Source organism: Grammomys surdaster, unplaced genomic scaffold (assembly GCF_004785775.1).
Source record: "Grammomys surdaster isolate TR1022 unplaced genomic scaffold, NIH_TR_1.0 239, whole genome shotgun sequence".
Lineage (NCBI taxonomy): Eukaryota > Metazoa > Chordata > Mammalia > Rodentia > Muridae > Grammomys > Grammomys surdaster.
The window spans coordinates 10,539,350-10,566,481 of NW_021604684.1; the positions used below are offsets into that span (position 1 = coordinate 10,539,350).

A 27,132-nucleotide genomic window follows, 5' to 3' on the forward strand; every position below is an offset into this window, starting at 1 on the left:
GGACAGTGCTCGAAAAACACTTCCCACAGCGCCAGTCGATGCTCTGCTCATGGCAGGATTATTATTATCGTATGAAATGACTATAATCAAGACAATTGCTCCTCACCTAGGAAATGTCCTAATGCAGAATGCAGCCCAGAACTCACAAGAAGCCTCTTTCTGAACTTCACCAACAGAGTTCTAGTGCCCAGAGCTCATGGACCCCTTTCACCACAAAGCTGTCAACAGAAGTGAGAGGGGACAGTGGAATGGTTGGCTTCCTGGAGACTAAAGGGGCTCCCAACTTAGGGTGGAGGGTCTGAGTGGGGAGAAAGAGAAAACTGAGGTGGGATCTTAAATGCGCTTCCCCCAATACACCCATTTATCTGGGGTGAATGGAGCTGCTGTCTATGCACTGTTGGAGTGTTGGAGTGGAAAGGGTTCTTCAGCAGGCTGACTCTGAGGTGGATGAAGGTTACATCGAGGACCACCCAAGGGCAAAGAGACTCGTTAGGGCTTGTTGGAACCCAGACAGAACTTAATGTCAGGATCTAGGCACAGCATGAAATTCCAGAGAAGGAAACCACCATGTAGGTTTAAGTCCCCTCACATCCTCTGTCATGTGATCTTTGTCACTCAGGGAGATGTTTCTGTCTACTTCACTCATAGGGCAGAGGGGACATGTACTTAGAGCATCTCTTGCAAGTCACTGATGGCAGGAGGAAGCTAAAATGTCAGATCTTTCAGACCTGTGTCCTTCATCACAAACATTTTAGGGGTGCTGCCTAACCACAGGTAGGGTAGGCCCACAACAGACTTTTCTTTAAATGAAGAGATGGTAGTGGTACAGGGATGGTTCTGCAGTCTCAGGACCAGAATTGAGGACAAGCGACATATGAGTGACTGGGTCACAGTAGCCAGGTCTGGAGTCAGGAGTCCCTGGCTAGAAGTCCAGGCTTATACCCACCACCCATGTGCCCCAGGGAAGGAGTGGAGCCCCCAAACCCTAGTGACTACCAACAGAGATGAGCAGTACACTCTACTGCAAAGCACATCCTTGAAAGGTCTCTGTACCAAGTATGCATGACTGCTACAAAGACTTAGAAATGGCTGGAGCCCATGGCAGGGATTCAGGCAACCTAGCACAATTATGTATGTTCCTTGCGGACTCTTAGTGTCATGGCCTATGCTAATTACGCAGATAAAGGGATGAGTAGACAGACGGCTGGCAAGAAGAGACTAAGCTCCAACAGGAATGGAGGGTGACTGAGCACGGTGGCACCCCTGTGTGATGCCATGCAAGGGTTTACCTGAAGGGAACTGAAGGCCTACTCAGTCACACAGTCACGCAGCAAGCACAGGGTCCAGAGGTCTGGCCTGCCACCCACCTTCTCTAAGGTTGGGCCCTCTCTGGGCCCATTTTTCTTCCTGGAGGACAGAAGAAAGCACCTGAGGAGTGGGAGCTGAGCTACCACAGAGGGAGACTTTCTTGCACCTCAAGCCTCCAGGCCTGTTGGGATCTGCCGTCCTGAAGGGGATTTCCTGGGGCGGGCCCTGTTCCTAGCGCTGCTGACGGTGTCCTTGGATAGATGCCCAGAATGGGTGTGTGTGTGTGTGTATGTGTGTGTGTATGTGTGCTCAGAGCAACGTTCCAGTGGGAAAAAGAGGCGGGTACACTCCCAGCCCACACGCTGGCCCTGCCTCCTGGTCCTGGGGTCTCCTCACCTTTATCCTTGAGGTGAGGAATTAGGACAACCCATCTCTTGAAGGAAGCAGAACTGCCCCTTGGCCCAGGATCCTGATGTGTTTGCTGTGTGACCTCAGGCAAGTCCCTGCCTATTTCTGGGCCTTGGCCCCGATGTGTACAGTGAGGAAGGCAGAGGTTTCCAAGTTCTTTTGGAACTTGGATACTTGGGATCTGGCTGGGGGCTGAGGGTCCTGAGAAAGGGGATAGTATGGGACTGGGTTCCAGGGACTCGCCTCCCCCTTTGGAGCTGAAGATGTGGAGGCACAAGGGGAGGCGGTGCAGGGGAAAGGAGCCCCAAGGCCTCAGGTGGCTCCAGGAGGGGGCCAGCCAAGCCCAAGGGCTTGGAAACATGTTTATTCTGAAGTGTCTGGTGTCACTGGGGCCATTTCTCTGAGGTTTGAAATGCTCCAGAAGCCAGCAGGCTGCATGTGTGTGTTTGTTGAGTAGCATGGGCTGTATTTATTCATCCTTTCGCCTGAGCCCTTAAAAATATAGACGGCTAATGTCTTCAGTATGTATGAAATATCCCATATGCTCCGAAACAAAAGGGGCTCTGTTATTAAAGTTTCATTTCCACACGCCCCCTCCCCTCCCTCCTGCCCGCCCCCTGACACCCTGCCCTCCTCCCATCCCGTTCAGCCTGCTAGAGACAGCAGAGAGAGGAGGCAGGCGGGCAGGCGGTGGGCAGCAAGCTGCTGCGGACAGAGGCTGGGCACAGCCGACTTCCTCTCCAGTGTGTGCAGAGTCCAGCGCCAGGTGAGGGGGTGCCAGTGGGAAAGGACTGCAGAGTTTTACAGAGGATAAATGTCCCTGGGATGTCCAGTGGGGAGTGGGAGCTGAGGTGGCCCTTCTTGTGGGCTCCTATGGAGCTGGGGCCCTGGCAGGGTCCCACTGTCTGGGACGGAAATGCCCGCTCTGCTGTTGCTAACTGGAACCACATGTGCCTCCCAGGCAGTGGGGCAAGGACACTGCCTAGCCTGAGGCTTGGGACTGGGGGAGAAAAGATGTAGGTTGGACTGTGGTATGCTCCAGGGTAGGTTAAGGGCTATTCAGGAAGGCTTTGTGTGTGTGTGTGTGTGTGTGTGTGTTTGTGTGTGTGTGTGTGTGTGTGTGTGCACGCGCACGCTCATGTGTGTCTGCTCATGCATGCATGAATGGAAGTGTGCCCATCTCCTTGTAGAAGTGTGTTGACTCACAGAGGGCTCACACAGCTTCTCTCCTGGCCCAGCGGGGGTCTCCACTGCCCACTGCGACTCCTGAAGCCACTTTCAGCCTTCTCTTGCTTGTAGGACCTCTTCCCATTTTCCAGATGAGCTAGCAGAGGACAATGAGGGTAACAGCAGCTGCCTTTCCCCCATCTGTTGTCTGTTCTTCGTGATAGTCCTTCATTAGGAGCTTGGCCTTGTCACCATAACCCTGGAGAGTAGGGAAACCAAGTGTGAGCCTTGAGATGGTTTCTTTATGGCCATCAGGAGGACTGGGGTTTGGCCTGTCCTGACCCAGGCAGAGGGCATGGGTTGACAGGGGTGAGGACTTAGGCTTGGGCAAAGACAGAGAGCCTCCCTGCTCCATTCTTTGGCGAGTAGGATGGTTTCTGAGGGCCACGTAACCCGAGTCCAAGGCCATTTGTCCTTGAAGAATGAGCCTTGTAAGGGAACTAGCTTCCTATTCAGGTGGAGGCTCTGCCAGGCTCTCCTCCACAGGGTCCCGCCCATCACCTGGTCTCCATCTTCTTGCCTCCCAAAGCCCAGAATACATACCATTGACAGCCCATGTCACAGTGCCCTGTGGACTGCCACTTTTCCTCTTAACAAGGAGTGTGTTTTAGTTTTACTTGCGCTGGGAAAAATGTACAAACAGTGTCTCAAAGCTGTGAGGAAATTTACTCTTCTAAAAATGAATGAAAACTGGGGCTCGGTAGAATCTCCATTAGGGCCTGTGCTTTTGGGCAGTGGCTCTTTTTATGCTTCTAGCATTGGAACTGCTCTCAAGAGTGTTGGTTCTCAAGCAGAGTATGTAGCTCAGTTAGTAGACTGCTTGTCAACCTGTATACAGCCCTGGGCTTGATCCTTATTACTGCATAAGCCAGGAGTGGTGGTGTATGCCTGTAGTCCCAGTAGCCAGGAGTTGGAGGTCATCCTCCGATATGTATTATTTGAGGCCAGCATGGGATACATGAGACCCTGTGTTATACATACAAAAACTGTCGTTCTAGCTGTTGAGAAGCAGATGTGATCTGCCGTGGAGACTCTTTTTGGTCCCACAAACAAACAGCTCTGCAATTCCATGAGTTCAGAGCAGAAAGACTAGTTGGTATTCTGAGGAGGGGGGAGTGTTAGGGGCTGCTTGTGAGAGTAAGGGCCAGCAGGGGAGAGGGGAAAAGACCGTCTTGTTCTCAGTGTGGGTTTGGTGTTCAAGGTCAAAGGCCTTGGGAAAAAGAATGTCCCCTGTGTGGCATTTCAAGTACTTCCTCTGGCCTCAGTCTTCCTTTCAATGGCTGATAGGGTGGGGTGGAGCTGTCCAAGGTTACCTTGGCTCCCGCCTTTCCTGCCATTCAGCCCTAGCTCCCAGTCTCTTGGCTGTGATTTCTATGTGGAGCCTGGACTGACCCCAGGTACATGGTGCTGGGGGCACTTCAGGGTTTGTAGGGGGAGACATAGGATCATCCTAGTCTGAGCCGGTGTAAGATGGCACCTTTACTGACATGCCCCTCCTCCATGAGTTCACTGTGGCTGCTATCATAGCTTGGTCATAGCTCATATGTAGAGTTTCACTGGGCACGTTTGGTTCCCACCATTAGCTCTTGGGAAAGCCCTATTCTGTTCTGTAATAGAACAGCAACTTCTGGGGCCATTCTTTCTCGTCTCATCCCGTACCGAGCAGAGGATGCTGACCTTTGGCACACAGCGGTGGAGAACATCCTTGGGTAGGAATGAGTTTATGACCCCTTCTTGAGGAGGCATCAGGTAGAGGAAGGAGCTGAAGGCTGGGTTCATTATAAACCTACCACTGATAAGTGTGTGACTGCGAACAAGCACACTTTCTGTCCTCTAACCCAAGGCACCATTGTCTTTGATTGAACAGAGCACCCTGTGATGAACACTTGAATGTTCTTGCTCCTCTAGGAGTGTGCCTCCCCTGCAGAGTGTGGCTGGCTCCCTCAAGCACATGTAGAGCCGTGCGCATTCTGCAGGCCCAGGTTTCTTTGGGGCTGGTGGTAGCTGTTTCAGACTCTGAGGAAGCATCTGGCTAGGGTCAAGGGCACAGTTCCTGCCTATGGAACTCAACACATCTAACAGGCCTTCAGTGACCCTGTGAGGCTTGCTGAATAGTCAATTTCATGCTCCTCCACTGCCAAGGTCAATTAGACCTGCCCTGGTCTGCTCCTGGGAGTCATGGGGATTAGCCTGACTGAGGCTCCGGTCAGTAGGTAGGACACGGGCTGCAAGACTACAAGATCGGCTTTTCCCCTAAGAAATGTCCCCATTTGGAGAACAGACCTGCTTCTGTTATGGTGGTCAGTGACAGAGGCATAGGATTAGCATTCTCGCTGAGCTCCTCACTGCAGCCATGCCTGGGCTCACCATCTCCGTCAGTTTCCATGAGTTCTTTCTTCTGGGTTTGTTAGAAGTAGAGTGGAAATGGACAAGGGATTGCTGTACCCAAGCTACTAGTGACAATTTAAACCCTAGGCAAGGGGAAACTGAGGGCTGCGTTGGATTAGAAAACAAAAACAAACAAACAAACAGGATAAAGCCAGGCAGCCAGCCTGCAGAAGTCATTCCTGCAGCAGATGTGAGATTCTGGGCTCTGCTTTCTTGATCTGTAAAATAGGTCATCAGAAAGTAACACAATAGCCAGGACAGACTGCCATGTACACTCCACAGCAAGCACTAAGGACATTTAGTTCATAGCTCTGCTGACTCTGTGACAGAGAAAATAACAAGAGACTGAGTGTTGGGACCTGAGGTGTCAAACCAGCACTGATTCTTTCCCAGGGTGGGATCCAGTCCTAACCTGTGGCTCTGTAACTTCAAACAGGTCATTGAACACTGCCGGGTCTCATCTTCTTGTATGAAACAAATGGAGAAACAGGGTCTACCTCGTGGTGGCTATAGGACTCCGTCAGCTCTGTGAGCTCCTGGTACACAGTATGTACTTAGGTGATGGAGGCCAAGAGGCCTTGCCCATCAGGTGAATCCCCTCCTGTAGCTGTCTCCTGCTCTGTCAGGTTATAGCCCACACAATCAGTTGGCTCGATGGCCAGAAGGTTCAGATATCTTGCCCCAGGGTTCATCTTAGCTCTTGGGACAGCTCAGTCCAGACTCACAGGAAGGGTGTGGTCAGTGGTGGGGGAGGGACAGGTGGGGTCACACCTGAAGAATGCTGAGTGGGACACCCTTGGGAAACTGAGGCGTTGAGAGGGAACCAGGTTAAGGTGGACAGGGATGGGAGAAGTGAAGGAAGAACCAGGCGAGCCTATCCCAGGCTGTACTCTTTGAGCTTCCCTGGAAGCAGGAAGGGATTAAAAGAACCAGAAAGCAGAGGGAGACATAGTCAGAGAAAGCCTGGGGCACTAAGCTGGGGTTGTTTGGTCTGACTGAGCAGCCTCCTGGGCTACCCTCACCATGTGCTCATGAGCACACACAGAAAACTATACATTAACAGTCATGTATGCTTCACACACGGAGACAGGCATACAGACACACAGAAGCATATGGACATGCAAACAGATAAACACATACATAACACACACACACACACACACACACACACACACACAGAGAGAGAGAGAGAGAGATCCAGAGGAGCAGTTACATAGAGATATATACACACAAAGACACACAGATATACAAATTCATACAGATGTGCATATATATGCACAAAACACGCACACACACATACAAATACCCCCATGCACATGTGCACATGCACACACACAGTCACACACACACACACACACAGAGAGAGAGAGAGAGAGAGAGAGAGAGAGAGAGAGAGAGAGAGAGAGAGAGAGAGACAGACCCCGCAGGGAATGTCCAAGCTGGACTGCCTGTGCTGGGATCAACCTGTCTCTTCTGGGATCAACCTGCCTCTCCTCTGCCCTCATTGTCACGTATGGAGGCAGGCTCTGTTCTAAACCCCGTCTTACATTACCTAGTTCAGCCCTCACTGCGACTTGTGAGATAGGCACGGCCTTGATTTGCGTATGGAGAAGTCAGGTCTCAGAGAGTAAGCTGCCTGCTGGAGGTAGCAGTTTGTTTTAGTAGCGATTCCAGAGCAGACCACCAGAGTGCAGAGCTTTGGCTGTCAGCTCTCCAACTTGTCTGAGCCGCTAAGGCTTAGGCACTGGGGCTCAGCCCTGCACTTCCATCAAGGCCAGGCCTGGGGCAGCAGCAAGAGGAATCGGTTCCTTTTCAGGCTCAGGCGGGGAGTGCCATGCTCATGTCACAGAGTGGAAGAAACAGGCTGGGTCTCTAAGTGTTTCTAGCTCAGGCTTTGATGATGAACAGAAGCAGCGACAGGCAGGATCACCATGTTCCTCATCCTTGAGCACCTTATTACCCCCTTTTCCTCAGCTCATCCCACCCTGAGGCTATACCTCTCTCTCCCACCCACCCAGCCACTGCCCCAGCCACATGTCCCAAGCTTCCTTCATAACAGCTTCGGGCAGCTATTTGTGTTTCCCTTCTTTTATTTTATGTCAGCCTGCATGGATGATGGGGGAGGAGACCATTATCTTTTTAAAATAGGTTTTGGCTTTCCCCTGGTTGTAAGAGTGCATACAAGTGTGGGTGGGTGCAAATTCGATATCTATAGTTTGTTTATTGGGCTCAGAGTGGCCACTGTGTAGGTATGGAATGTAGGCCGTGTGGTATAAACAGGTTACAGTGAGGTCTTTGTAGGCAGGGAGCTGAAGATCTAGCAGCTGTTGAAAGAAAAACACCACCACACTGGTCTCTTTATTAATGTAGGTAGGATGCCTAGGATGGCAAGGCATGGGCTTGCCATGTTCCCTAGGGGTCTGGTTTTCCACTTCTGAGCAGTGATAGAGTGTGCTCAGAGCAGGGAGAGCAGACGGGATGGGAAAGGGTCTGTGTGGTCTTGCAGGTCTGGATGAGGGGTAGCTGCATAAGAAAGCCGGGCATCCTCAGAGGACTGAGATCAGTGGTGGCAGCGGAGGTTTGAGGCACCAGATGAGGGCTTTTAGTTCTATAGGATAAGTGTCCTAGAGATTAAGAATGTGCTGGCTTTGGAGGACACATGTTCTACACCTCAGACATACAGCTGAGGCTGGGTGCCCAGTGGAAAGGGATTCAGAAATCAGAGGGAAAGGCTAGAGAGATGGCTCGGTAGTTTAAAGCACTGGTTCCTCTTCCAGAGGACCTGGGTTCAATTCCCAGCACCCAGATGGCTCACAACCATGTGGCTCTCAACCATCTGTAACTTTAGTGCCAGTGATCTGATATTGTCCTCTTCTGGCTTCTACGGATACCAGCCATGGACTCTGGTTCACAGACATATGTGTAGGCAAAACATCCATACACATAAAAAGAAGTAAGTATGATATAAAAATATATAGGGACTCCATAAATCAGAGAGAGCTTAGCTCTCTCAGGGCCATCCCTCAGGGCCAACACTTGACTCCCAAATTAGTGTTCCACAACACTGCTATTTCTGTACTAAGTGCTAGGGATGACGGTCCCAGGAGAGACTTGGACATGTCCTACCTACTCTGGGCACTGTGTTCTGTACAGTCTCATCTCCAACCCTACCGCACACTTTCTGAGACACAGTTGGGGGAACCACTGGAGAGCATCTATGGGGAGCATCTATCTGGAGCAACCTTCTCACTTAGTGGAAGGATAAACTGAGGCAAACGATGACAGCTTGTCAAGGTATAGCCTACAACTATACCATCCTGAATGCACCTCATCTTGTGATGAAATCAGTAGACTCATAGGAAGTGGTAGATCATGATTCTAGCTCAAATAGGCTTCCATCCCTGGGATCCTATATGTCCCCAACCTGTCCCCAACCTGTTAGGCCAATGACGGACTCAAAATGTTCTTATTAGAAAAGGCTTCCTGGAGGAGCTTACATGGTCTTTACCCTTAATACAACCCATGGCACTTGCTTGGGATATATTCATGTACACTTAGTTAGATGTCATCCATCACAGCAGGTCAAGAGAGCTGTTAACTGCTATACAGAAGGAGGAAATGACAATCTCCTCCTGCCTTGTTCCCTACCAAGCACTTCCCGTTTTCTGAAGTTACCTAGCATGGTCCTCCATTTCCTAGCTCACTGCCTCTCCCTCTGCCCTCCTAATCTCACTGCTCCCAAACCCAGAAGAGTCTCTGCCCGACTCTCAGTCCTTATAGCAAGCTTGCTATACAGTGTGTCTGCAGGAGCACTGTATGTCAGAGCTGGGCATGGTGGAACGTGCCTGTGATCCCAGTACACTGGACATGGAGGCATGAGGATCATTACAAAGCAGCCTCATCTACATAGACAGAACAGCCAGGGACACATAGAAAGATTGTCAAGAGGGAGAGGTGGGGAGGAGAGAGAGAGAGAGAGAAAGAGAGAGAGAGAGAGAGAGAGAGAGAGAGAGAGAGAGAGAGAGAGAGAGAGGTGGGGAGGGAGAGAGAATTAGGTGGTGGCTTATACCTGTAATCAGCACTTAAGAGGTTGGGGCAGTTAGATTTTTGTTAGGCTATCCTGGGCTATATAGTGATTTGAAGGCTAACCTTGGCTATGTATTGAACCCTTGTCTCAAAGAAAAAGAAAAAGGAAAAGAAAGAAAAAAATAGAACAATTTACCTTTCCCCAACCCCAAAGAAACAAACTCCACAGAACGATAAATAGCTGGAAAGCTGACAGGGCTCCAGTGTGAGGACTGGTAACCAGAGCCCTTCCTGAGCGGCGCCCTGTACCTGGCCTGTTACAGAGTGCTCCTCCTGTGTCACCTCATTTCAACCTCACGACAGTGCGCAGGAGGCTCTGTCCTTGGCCCTATTTTACAGGTGGTCAAATTGAGGCTCAGAGGCTCAGCTATACCTCAGATCCCTCAAGTTCAGGCGGCATGCCTTCCCAGACTCAGGCTACGGCTGATCACAGAAGCACATGTGTGATTTAAAAATGTCTGCAGCCTCACTGAAAAGCAAGCAAACAAACAGCAAACAAATACAAATCACTGGCGGGAGAAAGACACCAGTGAAATAATTGTAATAATGTAGTTACTGTCAAACCAGCTAGGGTTATTCTAAGATGGTCTCAGTTTTGTTTTTGTTTGTTTATGTTTGCTTGTTTTGCTATCTTCTAGGGGATGGTCTGTATTCTCTGCTTAGAGCACTTCTCTCTCTGTTGCCACATTCCAACTACTCAGCAGCGTATGTGGCTAGTGATAGCCTATTTGGTTAGTACAGTCGTGTAGTCTATTGCCTTGCAAGGGCTTATGGTGTTATCTCCGGGTCCCAGGAAGACTCCAACAATATTAGATTCTAGCATGATCATTTTTATCATTAGCTGTTGTTTTCCCAAGAAGAGGCTGGGGTTAGGCCACAAGCCTATGGCATAAGCTGATGTCTCTATTTCCAATCTTCTGAGCCTGAAGTTTAATGTCTCCCAGGAGGAACCACTTCTGTGAACCTTTGGCCTTTAGGTTAGGAAGAGGCAGCTTGGAGAGGAGGAGAGGCTTCTGAGAACCCTCTATCTCCCTGGCTGGCCAGCTGGGTACCACATAAAGTGAGGCCTCCTGAGGGTTGATAAGCCTGTGACCCATCTGCTCAGGACATTGTAAGTGGCTGGGTTGCCAAAGAGAAGGCAAAGGAGATTCTGCATCCTAGGTTCCTGTGTGCTTTCAGCTCCGAGGGTTGTAAGCCAACAAATAAAAGTCATTATCTTCACACTCACTTTTTCACAGAACCCCATGAATTATTAAGTGATACGGGGATAAGGGTCTGCAAGTCTCCCCTTCCACCATTGTCTGGGAACAGCTACTGAGTGCCTGCAAAGAGCAGGATTCCAGAGCTCTCTGCACACAGGAATCCCTAGAAAAGATAAAAACTTGTAGATGGCCCAGTCCCACTCATAGACACATATGTCATCCCTCAGGGCCTTGGCCAGGAATTTGGAATATGTGAAACATTCTCGTGTGGCTCTAATGCATGGGCAAGCTTGGAAACCAGGTGGCCACCTCTTGGAGGCATGTGCTCAGGGCTTGTGCCCAGGCAGCTCTCACAGTGGTCACAGCACAGGTGTAGTTTCAGGGAGGGCAGAGGCTCACCATAATTGAAGGAACATGGTATAATTTGCTGGCTGTGGCTTTAGCCAGTTCTGGGGTGGTCAGTGCCAAGCAGTAGATTCTACAAACCTTGGTTTGTAACGTCTTCTCATTTCCAAGCTGTAACCACTCTTACCACAGTCTCCACCATAGCCTTTCAGGCCATCAATTATCCTCTGTAAGGGGATAGAGGTTGTAAGAGATGTCGGTGGGCAAGGGTGCTCGCTGCATAAGAGTGAATATCTGAGTCTGGATCCCAGCACAAACGTAAAAAGCTGGATGTGGCTGTGCCAGTTAACATCAGTACTGTGGGCACAGAAACAGGAGGATCACTGGGCTGTTTTGGTCATCAGCCTAGTGTCAGGTGCAAAGAGAGACCCTGTCTCAAAGGAATAAAAATAGAGAGTACAGACTAGGACACCTGGTGTCACCTGATGTCCTTCTCTGGCCTCTACTAGTGCACTCACCCCACATGACACACACACATACACACGCACACACAGAGAGAGAGAGAGAGAGAGAGAGACAGACAGACAGACAGACAGACAGAGACAGAGAGAGAGAGACAGACAGACAGAGAGACAGACAGAGACAGAGAGACAGACAGAGACAGAGAGAGACAGACAGACAGAGAGACAGACAGAGACAGAGAGACACAGACAGAGAGAGACAGAAAGACAGAGAGAGACAGAGACACACAGAGAAACAGAGATAGAGACAAAGACACACAGAGAGACAGACACACAGAGAGAGGCAGACATAAAGAGAGAGAGAGACAGACAGACAGAGAGTGACAGAAACAGAGAGATAGAGACAGAGACAGAGAGAGACAGATACATGGAGAGAGACAGACACACAGAGAGACGTAGAGAGAGGTGTACTTTGAGTGTCAAGTATGTATGTCTTGACTTCCCCCATGCTGACAAACACTCTGAGTGAAGAGTGGGCCTTTGAGTGGGAAGGAGAAGGAGAGGAGTGCTCTGAATTTTTGGCTTCTTTTGCTAACTAGAATCACATACTACACTGCTTTTGCTCAATCGGGACTTGTCCTGTTGAGTTTCCACGGTGACACAAGGATGGCCAGGAAGAACAGTCATATGACCTTGGGGAAGTTCCTCCCCTTCTTGGTCCCCATCTTCCCTTGTGGCCAGGAGGGGACTTGTGGTTTCCCAAGCTGGTCTAATCTGGCCAGCAATAGCCCTGTATTTATAGCCATGACTTCAGTCTCTCCAGTTTCGTCAGAGTTGTTTCCTTGGCCCGCGTACTTGTCAACCCAGCATGGCAGAAATAGGTGTGACGTGCAGGGGACTTAGCTGATTTGGTGCCGCTTGGATTTGCAAGTCCATTTAGGACAGGCTTGGCACGTAGGGTCTTGAGTGCCAGGTACCACAGGCAATCCAGAGCTCGAAATGAGCTTTGAGGCTCAAACTTAGGGGTCACTGAGGATCAGAGTGGAGGGCTACGGCTAAGGCAGAATGATGACCCTTTGTGCTGTATGACACATCCCTCCCCTCTTGGAGTCCTCAGAGAAACCTAGTGACTACTTCATGTCCTAAGTACCTGTCAGGTCCCTTGGACCATGGGCATAGACTCCTCTTTGCCGGGCCTCTGCTTTCTTCTATTAACTAGGAAGAAAGAGTAGACGGTACTGGGAGGAGGAGCAGGCGCTGGGGGGAGCACCAAGCACTAGGAGAGCATCAGGTATTGGGAGGAGTAGCAGGTACTGGAAGGAGTAGCAGATGCTGGGAGGAGCACCAGGCACTGGGAGGAGCATCAGGTATTGGGAGGAGTAGCAGGTACTGGAAGGAGTACCAGATGCTGGGGGAGCACCAGGCACTGAGAGGAGCATCAGGTACTGGGAGAAGTAGCAGGTACTGGGAGGAATAGCAGGTACTGGGAGGAGTATCAGGTGCTGGGAAGAACAGCAAGTAGCAGGTGGTCGCCTTAAAATGTCAGGTATGAGCAAGATCCATGTGGACACAGTGGCCAGGACAGGCCCTGCACGGAGTCAGTGCTCAGCAGATGGCAGCTCTGGGTCTTGTTACACCCTCAGGCATCCTCTCACAAAACAATAATTACAGTGGCAATAGCTGCGCCTTAGTGAGTTCTTTCACAGATTGCCTTATTTAAGCTTTCCAAGGACCATCCAAAATCACCACCATTATTTCCAGACTCATTACAAAGTATCTGTTTCTCCAGAAGGAGGAGGCGGCAGCCTATCAATTTCATAACCTTGAAACACAGTGTTCTCAAATGAAATAATACCAGTACGTGAAATCAAAGGTTTAGGTACCGATTGCAAAAAAATATTCTGTCCTAAATGGTAGACGTAGTCATGGGGGTGGGGGTGGGGGTGGGGATTGAGCAGGTTCTAAAATGGTGAGTAACTGAGACATCAGAACATTAGCAAGAGAACTGTCCCTCCCAGGACTTCTGCCAAATAACGTTGATTTGTATGCTTTTTAAAATAATTGCATATGAAAAATATAACACCATTGTGAACTTGAGATACATATGCCACCCAAAGCCCAGAATAGCATCTGTGGAGGTTTCTCTCTGCTTGCTCTATCTCAACTCCACGCAACACTCCCTGGCTCTCTTTCCTGCTTAGATATGCTTCCATCTCATTTAGCACCATCTGATTTGCTTGCGTATTTATTTATTTATTATTTATTTTCTGTCCACGTCAACCAACATGTGAGCTCCACGTGGGCAGGGTTCCTTTCCCTTTTGTTCACTGTGTGCCACCAGCTCTTAAAATAGCAGGCATTGGTGAATGCGTGTTGAGTGAAAGAACAGAGAAATGAATGACTGAGCCTTGCTCTGTCAAGATGGTACGGCGGGGGAGAAGGAACGTCAGGGGGGATTTAGAGAGACCATGTGACTCATCTAAGGTCATATGTAACCTTGAGGTGTGGCTAGCACTCACCTCCCTGAAGACCCCTTGTCCCTCACCGCCCTCTCGTGCTAGAGATTTCCTGATGCTTCTTGGCTCTCCTGGTCTCACATCATGTTCACCCAACCTAGGTTTTTTTCTCCCTCAGGGGCAGATGGGAACGGAGGAAAGGAAAAGGGAATCGAGCGAGTTGGGCCTCTTGACACTGCTGATGAGATAGAGATGGGAGAGGCTTGTGGGGGAGGGCTGGGAAGTGGGTAGTCAGTCATATTCCACCCCACAAAGACAGTGGGTCAGGGGAAGTTCAATGAAGAACATCCATGCAGTATCCTCCCACTGCTTCTGATCCACCAACCCAAGACCTTTCTCGGATGGAGAAACTGAGGCCCGGAGAAAGGAAGTGACTTCTCCAAGAATGCAGAACAAGGCAATGACAAATACTGCAGTCCTAGTCTGGAGGTTGCAAGAGCATCTTGGGAGTCCTGATTTGCTGTCCCTGCCTTGGTACCCGTCCTTGTCCCAGGGGAAAGGCAGATGGAGCATCCTTTCAGCTCAGACCCTTGAGGACAGCACAGACTTTCAGCTCTTATCCACTGTGAAGCTGAGGGTACTGCCAGATAGGGACAGGCTGAGCAGACTCTGAATAACCCCTTTCCCAGGCAACCCCATTTTTACCTTTAGCTACATGTACCCTTAATCCCTTGGTAACTCACATTCATGTGTTAAGGGACTGCAGTGGGCCAGGTGATGTAGCAGCCATTGGAGGGAATCTCTCACCCTGTCATCTTCTTCATTCATCCATCAGCTTATTTCAGTAACTATTTCCGCTGCTGAGGGAGTGCAGCCCTGTGGATGAGCCCTGATGTCTAGACTGAGAGTTTGGGGGATTGGAACCTGACTTGGCCACTTGCTGGCTGTGGGAACTTGGTAGGTCACAGAAGCTCGACTTCCTTATCTATGGAATGGGGTTAATAATAGCAACCCCCATCTCTTGAGGAGTAAGATGTTTGGCTCCTGAGGAGGGTCAAATGAGTAGGTGTTTGGAGTAGCACCTGACATAGACAGGACTCAACCATCATCTCTTACCACCCATACTGTTTTTATGTGCCTGACACTGTGCCACAACCAGAGGAAGCTGCTCCAAAATATTCTTTTTTGTTTGCTTGTTTGTTTTTGTTTTTTTCTAGACAGGGTTTCTCTTTATAATCCTGGCTGTCCTGGAACTCACTCTGTAAACCAGGCTGGCCTTGAACTCAGAAATCTGCCTGCCTCTGTCTCCCAAGTGCTGGGATTAAAGGCGTGTGCCACCACTGCCCGGCTCCAAAATATTCTTGTTCCAGGAAACCCTGAATGTAAGCCTTGGTCCAGCCTCTGACCTTTGGCTCCTGCCCTACTGCCCTAAGCCTGTTCTGTAGAACTGTCTCAGCAACAGTCCTATGGGGATGGTCTCAATAGAGTTCCAGATCTATCCCCAGCTGTTCTGCCTTCTTGCTTTCATGGGGCCCTGATGGATCGTCTCCGTTAGGAAGCCAAGAACCAGGGAACAAGCCTAATACAGTATAGAGACAGAAATAGACTGTAGGTAGAGAAGGGGTTCAGGTAAGGAGAAGGACCTTTGGGGAATGTCGGTCTTATCTTCCTGGGTTACTAATTCCCTCTCAGACTACCTTGGTCCTCTGCCTATAGAATCAGACCCTGTGATCCAGGTATGCTTATGATCTCAGCACTTGGGGTTGGGGAGAGGCAGGAGGATGTGAGTTGGAGGTTAGCCAGGGCTACACAGTGAGAATATGCTAAAAAGAAAGTAGACAGGGGATGGCCCTGGAGGGATGGCTCAGTGGATAAGAGCACTTGCTGCTTTTGCAGAGGACCCAGGTTCAGTTCTCAGCACCCACATGGCTGACAACCATCCATAACTTCAGTTATAGGGATCCAATACCTTCTTCTGGCTTCAGTGGACACCAGGCATGGGTGTGGTACATAGACATACATGCGGAACGCTTATACTGATAAAATAAAATTTTGTTGTTGCCGTTGTTTTCAAGACAGGGTTTCTCTGAATCCTTAGCCGTGCTGTCTTGCCTCCTGTTAGGATTAAGAAGGCATGCACCACCACCACTCAGCAAAAGTAAAAGTGTTTTAAATATTTATTTTTTTATAAAAAGTCAGTGGTGGTGCACGCCTTTAATCCCAGCACATGGGAGGCAGAGGCAGGTGGATTTCTGAGTTCAAGGCCAGTCTGGTCTACAGAATGAGTTCCAGAACAGCCAGGGCTCCACAGAGAAACCCTGTCTCGAAAAAACAAACAAACAAACAAACAAACTAACTAACTAACTAACAAAACAACAACAAAAAAGAAGGGCCAAAGATGTGGCTCACTTGGTAGAGTGGTTGCCTGCTATGCACAGGGCCTTTGGTGTAACTCCTAGCATCACATAAACTGGGTATGGTGCTACACATGTAGGAGGTAGAGGCAGGAGAATCAGAAGATCAAGGTCATCCTTGGCTACTTGACCAGCTTGAGGCCAGTGTGAGCCAGAGACCGATGAAAGAAAGAGAAGAAAGAGAAATGGGGGCTTATAAATAGGAAACAGAAAAGAAAGGGAAAAAGACAAAAGGGGAAGCTCAAATCCTGTGATGTCTGTGGGTTAGTGACAAGGACAGTGTCCATGCCTGGACACTGTCCTGTGCCTCCGATGTGCTCTGTTGGGTACCTCTGGCAGCCCTTGCTTCTTCACTTCCATGATAACCACACAGTAGGTGCTTCAGCTCTTCCAGTGTGTAAATGGCAGTCACTGGCCCTGAATGTCTCTGGCTTGCAAGCATCTACAGAGCCTGGAGAGCAGCTAGTGGCTGAAGGCTTGCACTCTGTCTACCACCCTGAGAACCTCAGGCCAGGCAGCTCAGCTACAGCAACAGCAGCAGCAGCATGTGTGTGTGTGTGTGTGTGTGTGTGTGTGTGTGTGTGTGTGTGTGTAATGTGTGTGTATGTATAATGTGTGTGTATGTATAATGTGTGTGTATGTATGTATCTGTGTATATGTCTGTGTGTTAGAGATGGAGAGACAGAGACAGAGACAGAGAGGATCAGAGAGAATTTGAACCAGGATCTGACTCAAAGCCAGCATCCTTCCGCTGCTATGCAGAGAGCAGCAGAAAGGACACGAGAGGCCCCCAGGTCACAGATTCTGGACTATGTTTTCAGAAACTGGCGGTAGAAAAAGACAGGGATGTCTGGTCAGGTACTGGGACTGCACGACATCTGATATGCAACTGGGCTTTGAGGCTGAAGCATGCAGGTGCCTGAGTTCAGTTAGGGTCTCCCATCTGACCAGAGCCCTAAGCTCGCTCTGGGAAAAAGTGTGGTCTGTGGGCCTTCATAGCTTTGGCTACCAGAGCTTAGAGCCATGAGAATGGATTTCAAGCTTGGGAGGACCCTTTCCATCACTGCTGAGAGGGACTGGCCTTCTCCTGTCCATATAGATGGGCCCAGGGGCTGTGAAGGCCTCAGATCCTTGACTTGTAGCTGTTAAGAATGCTAGCTATAACTCTAGACTTGGTATCAAGCTTCCTTGTCTTCAACTCTAGACTACACTCTAGACAGACCAATACCTACTACTAGACACTTAGGTGGCGGTGCCTGCTATTGTGTTTATGAATCCCTGTGGCTCTGGGGCACCCAAGAGCTATAGGCCTGCTGGGACCCCTGCTCTATCCCCGTCTTGGTTGGAACCCTTCCTCCTTGGGAGAGAGCTTTGAATTAGAGGGTTCCTGCCAACCCCTCCCTCCTGGCTTGGCAGCTTGAAGACAAAGCTAGCCAAAAATATTTGTGTGGGTGGCGGAAAGTTAACTTTTCCGCCTCTCTCTTCTTTCCTGGAAACCGTGGCCACTGTCAAATACAGCAAAACAGAAGCAGAGATGGAGCGGGTGAGGCCCCCACAGGGAGTCAGAGAGCTCTGCCCCCGCCCTTCACCCACTCCTGCTGCCTCCTGCCATCTGGTTCTGTGACAGGATAGGGGTGGGTGGCTCTGAGTACTGAAAATCACGGGTCTGTGATGCCAGAGTCCTATGGCCCTTCTAGCACTGACTGCTTGAGTTGCATTCTGACCTTGGAGAAAACTGACTCCAGAGGGTGGGAGAATCCTGGCCAGGCTCATGCAGAAGCTACTAGCCCCTTTATGAGACTCTAAAGCCTTTGAGATTCCAGTAGCAGGAATCTGGCAGCTGCTGGTAAGCAAGCAAGGTCCTGGAGAGGATTGGAGACCTAAAGCCATCATTATCAGCCTCCTGATGAAAGTGTTGGCCGGGCGGTGGTGGCGCACGCCTTTAATCCCAGCACTTGGGAGGCAGAGGCAGGTGGATTTCTGAGTTCGAGAGTTCGAGGCTAGCCTGGTCTACAGAGTGAGTTCCAGGACAGTCAGAGCTACACAGAGAAACCCTGTCTCGAAAAACCAAAAAAAAAAAAAAAAAAAAAGTGTCAGAGCTACTTATGATTCCCAACTGGGACACTTTACTTAGCGGAGCCTCATTTTCCTTCCCCCTGGGATGATTTGTGAAAGCATCTGTCTGACACTTGAGGTGTTTGCCTGAGTGAACACCCAGGATGGAGTGGGTACCTGTTCCTGGGAGCTCCCTTCTTTCCAGACCCTGCTGTGTGGATTAATAGGTGCTTGTTTTCCTTTCTGACCAGGGCACGTGTTTGCCTTTCCCCTGCTTGGCTCTGATTTGCCAGAGGTTTTGGTAGTGTGCTTATCTGCCAGTCTGCCTACCAGTCTCTCCTGTCACGCCCCCAGCTAGAAGCCAGCACCTCTACTCAGACTGCTACAGTTGGGATGTCTGGCTCCTGCCTGGAATAGAGGCCTAAGGACCGCAGATGATCAGGTTTGGTTCCACTCTCATCCAGCTGGTAGGCTTCAATAAATTCTCATCAGCCTGGGGCAGTCAGGACGTGAGTGTGTGCACGAGGGAGCCCCTTCTGTGTCTCCTAATAGAGAGTTCACATGGTTAAGCAGTGGCAGAATGAAGTCTTTCAACAGAATCCGTTTGCTCTGTGCCTCCACACATAACTGGCAGGGTGCCCTGCCTTAAGGGCTACCTGCTCAACCGAAAAGGTCTTGTTCGTGTCATACTCTGCATCTCCTCAAAGGATTCCCAAACTTTTGACCCCAGTGTAGGACTCTCCCATTCTCTGGGACCCTGCAGGGATCTGCCCACTGCACATCTCCACCCCCTGGAAATCTAAAGATCAGACACCCCCTTGTTTCACTAAACACTTGCACCTTCCTGTTTGTTCCCAACCTCCATGAACACAGTCATGTGTCCTCAGAGCCAGGAACCTGCGTGGCACCCTGTGTGCCTCCCCCTTCTCCACCCACCTCTCCATCTGCCAAGCTCTGCAGCTCTTCTGTCCAGTACCCTCCATTCATCCCCTCCTCCTCAGCCCTTAGAAGAAACTTCCACCTTCCCCTGATTATCATCCTTTGTCACGTTTACAAATAATTATACTATTATTACTATTTCCTCCTCATTCACAGCTCTCCCTAACACTGCAGTTCCCAACCCGTCGAATGACCCTTTCACAGGGACCCCAAGACCGTCAGAAAACACATCACGACTTTTTTTTCTTTTTCTTTTTTTTTTTCCGAGACAGAGTTTCTCTGTGTAGCCCTGGCTGTCCTGGAACTCACTCTGTAGACCAGGCTGGCCTTGAACTCAGAAATCCACCTGCCTCTGCCTCCCAAGTGTCGGGATTAAAGGCGTGCGCCACCATTGCCCGGCCACATCACGACTCTTAACAATAGCAAAATTACAATTTGATGGTTGGAAGGAGGGTCACCACACCATGAGGACCTCTATTAAAGGGTCACAGTATTAGGAAGGTTGGGATCCATTGCACTAGCAGATATTGAAACTTCATGATCTAGAGAACCATACCTTCATCTGCCCTATATGCCTGAGGAGAGCTTACGATGTCTGAAGTAGAATAGGGGCCTGATACACTATTGTAGGATATAAGAGTAGCCCGCATGAAATAAGTGACGGCTTCAGAGAGTGTGCTCAGTGGTCTGTGAGCATTTTCTCATAGAACCCTTTACACAATTAAACTGGAGTTGATCTTCCATTTGAAGTGCCTGGGACCAGAAGGCTTTCAGATTTTAGACTTTTTTAGATTTTTTCTTTGGGGGGAATTTGCATATGCATAATGAGATAGCTTTGTGGATAAGAAGAGGAATCTAAAATTAAACTGAATTTCTGTTTTGTCCATATCTTATACCCAAGCCTGAAGGCTATTTTAGATGATTTATTTTGTAAACTGTGCTTTCATGTTTACTGTGACTTTGTCCCCAAGTCCAGGGATGGGATTTGGACTGGTGGCAGCAGGATGCTGCTCAGAAAGTTTTGGGGTTTGGGGTTTTCCGATCTGGATTGCTCAAACTAGCTTACAATGTGCATCTTACAAATGGGGGAGGGGAGACTCAGATACCAACACACACGCTGCGGGGCTGAATTCTGGCTCAAAGTCCAGCACGTATAAAGAGAGCATTGTGTTGGCTTTTATAACCAGCTGTGTACTCTAGTCTTGTACCCCCCCAACCCTGCTGTCCCTGCGAGTCCTGTGGTGTGTGTGCCTTTGGTGGGACATGAAAGAATTCTTTTTGGGTGGTGCACAGATGAGTATTTTAAAATAACTAGATATTTATTTAATGTGTGCAGGGAAGGGGATAACTTGGCATGATACGCTTGTGGTTTTCCTGCAATTATTGCTCAAGATAAGTCTAAAGTAACAGAAGTTATGTTATTTAAAGTGGATTGAAGGGAAACATTAAGTAAATAAGTGTCAGGTAGCCTAAGAACAAAGGCATGAATAGCATACTACAAGCCTGAAACTCCGGAAACACTTCCCTGTGGAAGAGTGGGAACTGTACCCCAAGTCCTAGCCAGCTCTTGAGGCTAGTTACTCAAGAGTGAACAGGTCACAGTGATTCCATTCAGAAGATTCAGTGAGCTTTCTGATATATTGTATCTTCTCTTCCTAAACAGATAGTCCGCTCTGAAGGGGCCATCATAGCAGAATTCAGGAGGGTAAGGAAAAGGTATTGGACTGCATCATTACCCAGCCCAGAAAGGACTTGCCTTACCCCTCAGCTGGATCTCACTCCAGCCCTGTGCGTCAGCAGAAGAAGGTGAACCTTCGGAGAACCCAAGGAGGCCTTGAGAGGACCTGGGAGCAATAGTCACACAGGTCACTCAACCTGAGCCAGGTGGCGGCTGCTTTGTACTGCCAAGGAGAGGGCTATAATGCTGGGCACTCACTTCCCACCCCCGCCCCTTGGACCCAGTGAGGGAAGGGCCGCCCCTTGCACCTTCCAGATCCCTGATGGGAGCTACAGGTGCCTGGCTCTGGAAGCTGAGGAGAGCAGTAGTGAAGATGGCCTGCAGGGAGAGGTGAGGCTGGTGGACCTGGAAGAAGAGGGGACCAGCAAAAGCAGAGCCAACCGTGGGACACCACCGCTATCCAGAGCCCCAGCCATAATCCAGCCATCCAGCTGTTGCAGGGAGGCACGAGGTGGTTTCCAGCACAATGACAGGCCAAGCCATGACTGGGATGTGGTACAGGCCCGGAAAGTGATGACAGCCAGTGCCAGCAGCAGCCCTGTGCCCAGGGTGGCCCAGAAACCAGGTAAGCTTATAGGTCATAGAAAACCCCACTGCTTCTTAATCAGGGACTCTTGGAGCTTATTTTCCTAGGATGTTTAACGATCATCACAAGTCATCCAGAATGTCCAGATCTCCAGCTGTGGAGAGATGGGAACCTGGGCTGGATGTGTAGTTCCAGCTGTTTGTCAAAGAGAAGGCAACAGAAGAGAGCCCATATCTCACTTGGTTGACAAAAAACCCACTCCTCCCCACCCCCACCTGCCCTTTGACCATTACTGGTAACAAATTTTGAAGTCCCAAGTATTTGATAGGGGCAGGCCCCCCTCATTGAGCCTACAGAGCTCAATGAGACAAACAGACACCCTGACAGAGAGGACATTAGCTCCCAGTTGCTGACAGGGCAGCCTTTCATGTAAGCTGACCTCAGTGGGGAAACTGAGCCTCAAGCATATTGAGCGTGCTCTGGTCTCTCAGCATATTGATGGCTGAGCTAGGCTTAGGGTCCTCACTCAAGCTTGGGTTTTCCATCTGTCAGAGATGGATGACAAAGGAACCGGCCGTGTCACCTGGATTGTAGCAGGATCCAATGACAGCTTGTGGAGGGAGGAGGCCTAGGGCCCATGAGTGCTGGAGTCTGCAGAGCAGGCAGGATGAGACAAGGGAATCCACTTTGAATTGTGGCTGGCCAGTGGCGGTGGAAACACTGTAGGGGGTTCAAACTGAGGCTGGGATAGCCATGAGCTGAGCCACATCTGCACAGGCAGGAGAGCTGCTGCCAGCAGGTCCCCAGGGTGCAGAGTGGAGTGGGGGCAGTGCAGTCCTGGGAGGGCTTGTGCGTCAAGAGACTGAAGGAACACTTCATTTCTCTGCAGGCGTTGCTGATGCCAGAGCTGGCATCTTGCCAACCTTCTCACCCACTCTGCTTTCTGCAATAATTCTCTCCAGGCTCTGATCATCCTCTTTGGACATAGTCCTTACCCAGGCATGGGTTATACAGAGAGAAAGAGCCAGGCAAGGGCAGTAAGGAGCTTTTAGGGGCTCTAAATGGAGAGGAGGATTCCAGAGTCAGCCTGAATACGGGTCCTCAGGAACCTGAGTCCCATTATGACTTGCTCCCTCCCCTTACCAGGGGATCAGCTGGCTCAGGAGGCAGGGATGATGGGTCTCAGCCCAGTGTTCACTAGTCAAGCCCTAGCAAGTCCCTTCTCTTTGGTGAGCTCATTTTTTTTTTTCAATCTGTGAAAATAGAATAAAAACAGGAGCTGTTGAGAGGGTGCCGCGATCTTAGCTGTGGCTATGTTTTGGAAAATCTACAGTGCTCTAGGTAGCTGTGTAAAATGAAATGCAAACAGTCATTATTAGCTGAACAGTACAATCGCTGTCGGCTGAGCTGTGTGCAGAGTCTGCTGTGCTAACAGCATCAGTGTATGTCTTTGTGCAGTCTCCCAGAAGAGCCCATTAGACAGCTTAGGAACATAAGTGACTTGTCCAGGATGTGACTAGCATGTTCAGCCATGGTTGTTTGACTATGGGGCTTGTGCTACTCCTTATGATTCTATTCTGAAAGTGTGCTTTCAAAATACCTTGGAATGGTAGCGACTGTGGCTGGGGGGGGGGAGGAGGAACGATCGCCTTTGATCGCCTTGTTGGCATCTCACACCCAGTGGGTCATTTGATGCGACCTCACTTTCTGTCTTACGGTGAGAGAACTGAGACTCGGAGATTCAAGTCACCTGTCCGAGGTACACAGTCATTGTCAGCGTGCCCTTTACATAAACTGCCCAATTCAGCTATCTCTTTGCTGTTCATCCAGTTGGTCTGAACATTCTAGAGACAGAGGGGCAGGAGGGGGCCTCAGGAGAAGAGACAGGTAAGACACTTCTCAGAGGAAGCTGGCTCTTGCTGAGAAGTGGAAATCTGGGTGGTCTTGGATCTAAGTCTCAATGGCCTTTCTGCTCCCTGGGGATAGGGAGTGGCGGGTCCTTTCCCTCTGCTGGAGAGTGAGAGGGAATGAAGCCTGGGGAATGCTGCCAGGTTATTAGCAGCTTAGGGTTTCCTCTCCAAGCTTCCTCTCATTACTGAGAGGATCATAAGCATCTTCAGACAATCACACCCATCCTTCCGCTATTAAACCTGGCTTTCTGGAGTGCTGCTTGGCAGACTCATGTCCAAGCCATTTATCTGCCTTGGGCACCGTGCAGATCTTTATTTGGGATTAGTGGGTGCTGGTAGCAGCTGAGCTGGGCAGAGCAGGGTCTTTGTCAGGCAAGAAGAGGCTGCAGCCTCACGTTCAGGTAGCTGAGAGAAGTCTGATATAGGAAGATGATCAGGCCTCTGCCAAACACTAGATCACCCACAGTTCACCAAGAAAGAGCTCTGTACTCCAGCCCTCTCCTCTACAGTCTCAGCTGATGGAACCTGGCAGAATGTTGAGCTTGCTGTGTCAGTGGAGACAGAAGCAGAGAAACGGAAAACGGTTTGTGCAAAGTCACACTGTACATTGGAATCCAGGCTTCTGGGACTCTTTTCAGCTTCGTGTACAGATTACTTCATTGTATCCTCAGAATATAAAGTTCAGACATGACACTGCCTCCTCTTCTTCCTCCTCCTCTCATCCTCTTCCTCCTCTTCCTCCTCCTCTCCTCTGCTTTTTGCCTCCCCCCCCCCTATTTTGAGACAGTTTTGCTATGCAAACTTGCTGGCCCAAAATTTGCTAAGGAAGCTTGATCTGCTGCCTCTCCAGTGCTGGGATTACAGGCACGCCTTCCATACTTGCTTTCTCATTTCTGTTTTCCAGACAAGGAAACTAGGCATCCAGAGACTTGTGACTTGAAGTCTCATAGCCTGTAGATGGGGGAACTGAGATTTGAACCCTGAGAGGTCTTGAGCCTATGCTTTTAAATAACTCTTTTTGCTGCTTTGTCTCCATGGAAACAAGGAAGCAGGCTGTGATCTTCCACCCACCTGAGGCTGGAAAATGATTGTTCAGGTTCTGAGAGTAGGTGGGGGATCGGGCCAAGCCACATTCCTCTTCCTCATAACATAACGGGGAGACCTGTGATCCACTGCTGACCTAGCTTCTCCTTTATCAGTGGCCATTTGATGAGGAGGAGTATCTAGAGGACTTGGGGGCCTTTGCCACTCTTGTAGTAGACACTGCCTTGAACCTCGGATGGGCACGAGGATTGGAGTATGGGTGTGGCTTGTAAGATAGGTCTGGCTTCATCCATCTTTATTAGCAGAGGAAACTGAACCACATTCATTTCATTAAGCAGAGGTCAGAGAGAGTCATGGCCCCTGTCCCTTAGGCTCTTCTAGGGAAGAGCAGATGACACAGGAGGCTGGGTACACCATGATGTAGGCATGCCATATTCTCAGACAAGTGCTATCTATGACCTTTAAGTTTACACATATGTAAATGCCCTCAAACCCTGGCATATATATGTACAATGGGCATACACTGGGATACACCCTCCCAAACAACCCCTCATCCATCATTCCACAGTACATGTGGACAGGTGTCTCGGGTTCGTTTGTATAGCTCCTATCCCACCTTAGGGCATGGAGCAGACACTCGTAAGTGTTCTCACTCAAGTACACAGAATGTCTCCTGTAGACATGGGTTAAACCATGTTCTTTTCTTCCTTTCTTTTGCTAAACACTCATGGTCTCTCCTGTACAGCCACTGTCACACTCCCACATGCAGACTGAACCACTTTCTCCCTCCCCTTCTTTTTCTCATCTCTTTCTCTTTTACAACCACCCACGCAGTAATCCTAGTTGCTCTCTCTCTCTCTTCCTCTCACCCACACACTCTGTTTCCTGGATTTCCACAGGCTGGGCAGCAGCCACCTCCCCAGTGCATGCATTGGGAGAAAAGCAATCTCTTGCCTGGTGCCATCTCCAGGATAGCTTCTCGTCCCTCACTCGGCACAACAGAAGAAGGACCACAGGTCAGGGAGATGCCCACGAAGCTAGGCAGAGAGATGGAAGGGGCCAGAGAGGATTTGTCTCCTCAGTCAGCTGACTGCTTGCATTCAGAGCCAGGGGCAGCCTTAAACAAGAACATCTTTGGGTCTGTGATTTAAGAAATCGGGTACATTTCTAAGTTCCTTTATCGGAAACCTAAACACAGTTCTTGAAGACAGGTGACACTGGAATCACCCTGTCTGAAGTGATTGATGAGTGTGGTCTTCCTTCAGACTTGCTGGGGGATACAGAGGTGCTTGTTAACCAGTCTTGTTTCCAAGTCCACCAACCGCTCCCCACAGAATCTGCACTGGAATGTGCGAATATAGACTTTTAACAGCAGTGAGAGTGGTGTTCCCACTGAAACATTGTGACAATTGTCATGGCCTCTGCTGAGCTCAGCCTGAATGGTGTTTTGTAAAAGTTGGGGAATCAAAGCTACGTACAGACCACACAGCATCTCTGCCCTTGTTGCTGACAGCTAATTAAGTCAGGGGGAAAGCCAACAGGCTCCCAATGCATGCACTGGGGAGGTGGCTGCTGCCCAGCCTGTGGAAATCCAGGAAACAGGCTGACAGTCCTCCTCAAGCCTCTTTGCTTAAGCCCTACCAAAGAAGACAGTTATTATATAGTTACCGGGCTGAGACAAGTGGAGTGGGGTGTCACGGTTATCACTTAAGGGGATAGATTTTAAAGGAGGGTAGTAGGGGGAGGGAAAGAGAAAGGGGCAAAGAGATGGCGGGGCATGGAAAAACTGAGTGTGAAAGAATTTAAGGGCAGAATTACAGACCTAGAGATACACAGCAAGATGAGGAAACAGAGGAACAGGGGCAGCCACAAGTGAGATGCGTAGAAAGGACCCGAGGAGAGATCGGGAATCCGCCAGGAGGTGAGGCCTCGGCTACAGGGGGGAAGGGGGGAAGGTCGTACCCCGGGGGCTGGGCGGGGCGCAGGAGGGGCGGCGCTAGGGCCCGGGGGAGCGCTCGGCAGGAGAGCGGTGCCCGCCCAGCGCCCGCTGCTCCCGCTTGGGTCCCCTTCAGCCTCTAGCGGCTGGGACCTCGCTTAGGGCGCTGAGTGGGCGCCGCCGCTGGGCGGGGTGCAGGGATCTCGGGGCGGGGCTCACGCATGGACGTAGCTAGGTGAGCCAAGGCGGCGGCGCCCGGGAGCTCGGGGACCGCGCACGGCTGCTGGAGGTGAGTGGGGGGGCTCGGGGCTGGCGGGGCGCCCAGTGAGCCTCGCCCTTGCCACCTGCGCAGCTGCTCGCGCCGCCCCAGAGGAGGTGGCGCATCTGGGCTCCAGTCCCTCTATTCAGGGTGACCTTTGCCAAGTTGTTTCTGCACAGAGCCTCAGTTTCCCCGTCTGTACAGAACAGGCTGGGGAGATCTCAGGGCTCTCCAACAGCTCGGGTGCTATCTTCTCGGGCTGTGTGGGCTCTAGCCTTCGTGTCCTCCGCCAGCCTGTCGTTGTTGGGGGTGATGCAGCGCCCAGACTCACCCATGGGCAACAGCCCTAGCTCTAAGCCCCCGCCCGCTCCAGGAAATCTGGCTGCAAGACCCAGGAGCCTGAGCGTGAACGGACGTGGGCGCCTGTGGA

General features: G+C 50.2%; 1 protein-coding gene across 4 annotated transcripts in view; it reads left to right on the forward strand.

Moving 5' to 3' along the window:
- Positions 1-2,376: 2,376 nt before the first annotated feature.
- Positions 2,377-27,132, forward strand: part of Synpo (synaptopodin) — a 53,505-nt gene continuing 28,749 nt past the window's right edge. Inside the window, exons 1-4 of one of the 4 annotated variants that reach the window (XM_028774265.1) lie at positions 2,396-2,482; positions 5,768-5,877; positions 18,602-18,792; positions 20,953-21,592. In XM_028774265.1, the coding sequence (XP_028630098.1) occupies positions 21,211-21,592 (382 nt within the window). In that variant the 5' untranslated portion in view covers positions 2,396-2,482; positions 5,768-5,877; positions 18,602-18,792; positions 20,953-21,210. Of the gene's footprint in view, positions 2,483-5,767; positions 5,878-18,601; positions 18,793-20,952; positions 21,593-26,537; positions 26,733-27,132 lie in introns of those variants that run through there. The other 3 variants (XM_028774266.1, XM_028774267.1, XM_028774268.1) reach the window with 3 other exon arrangements.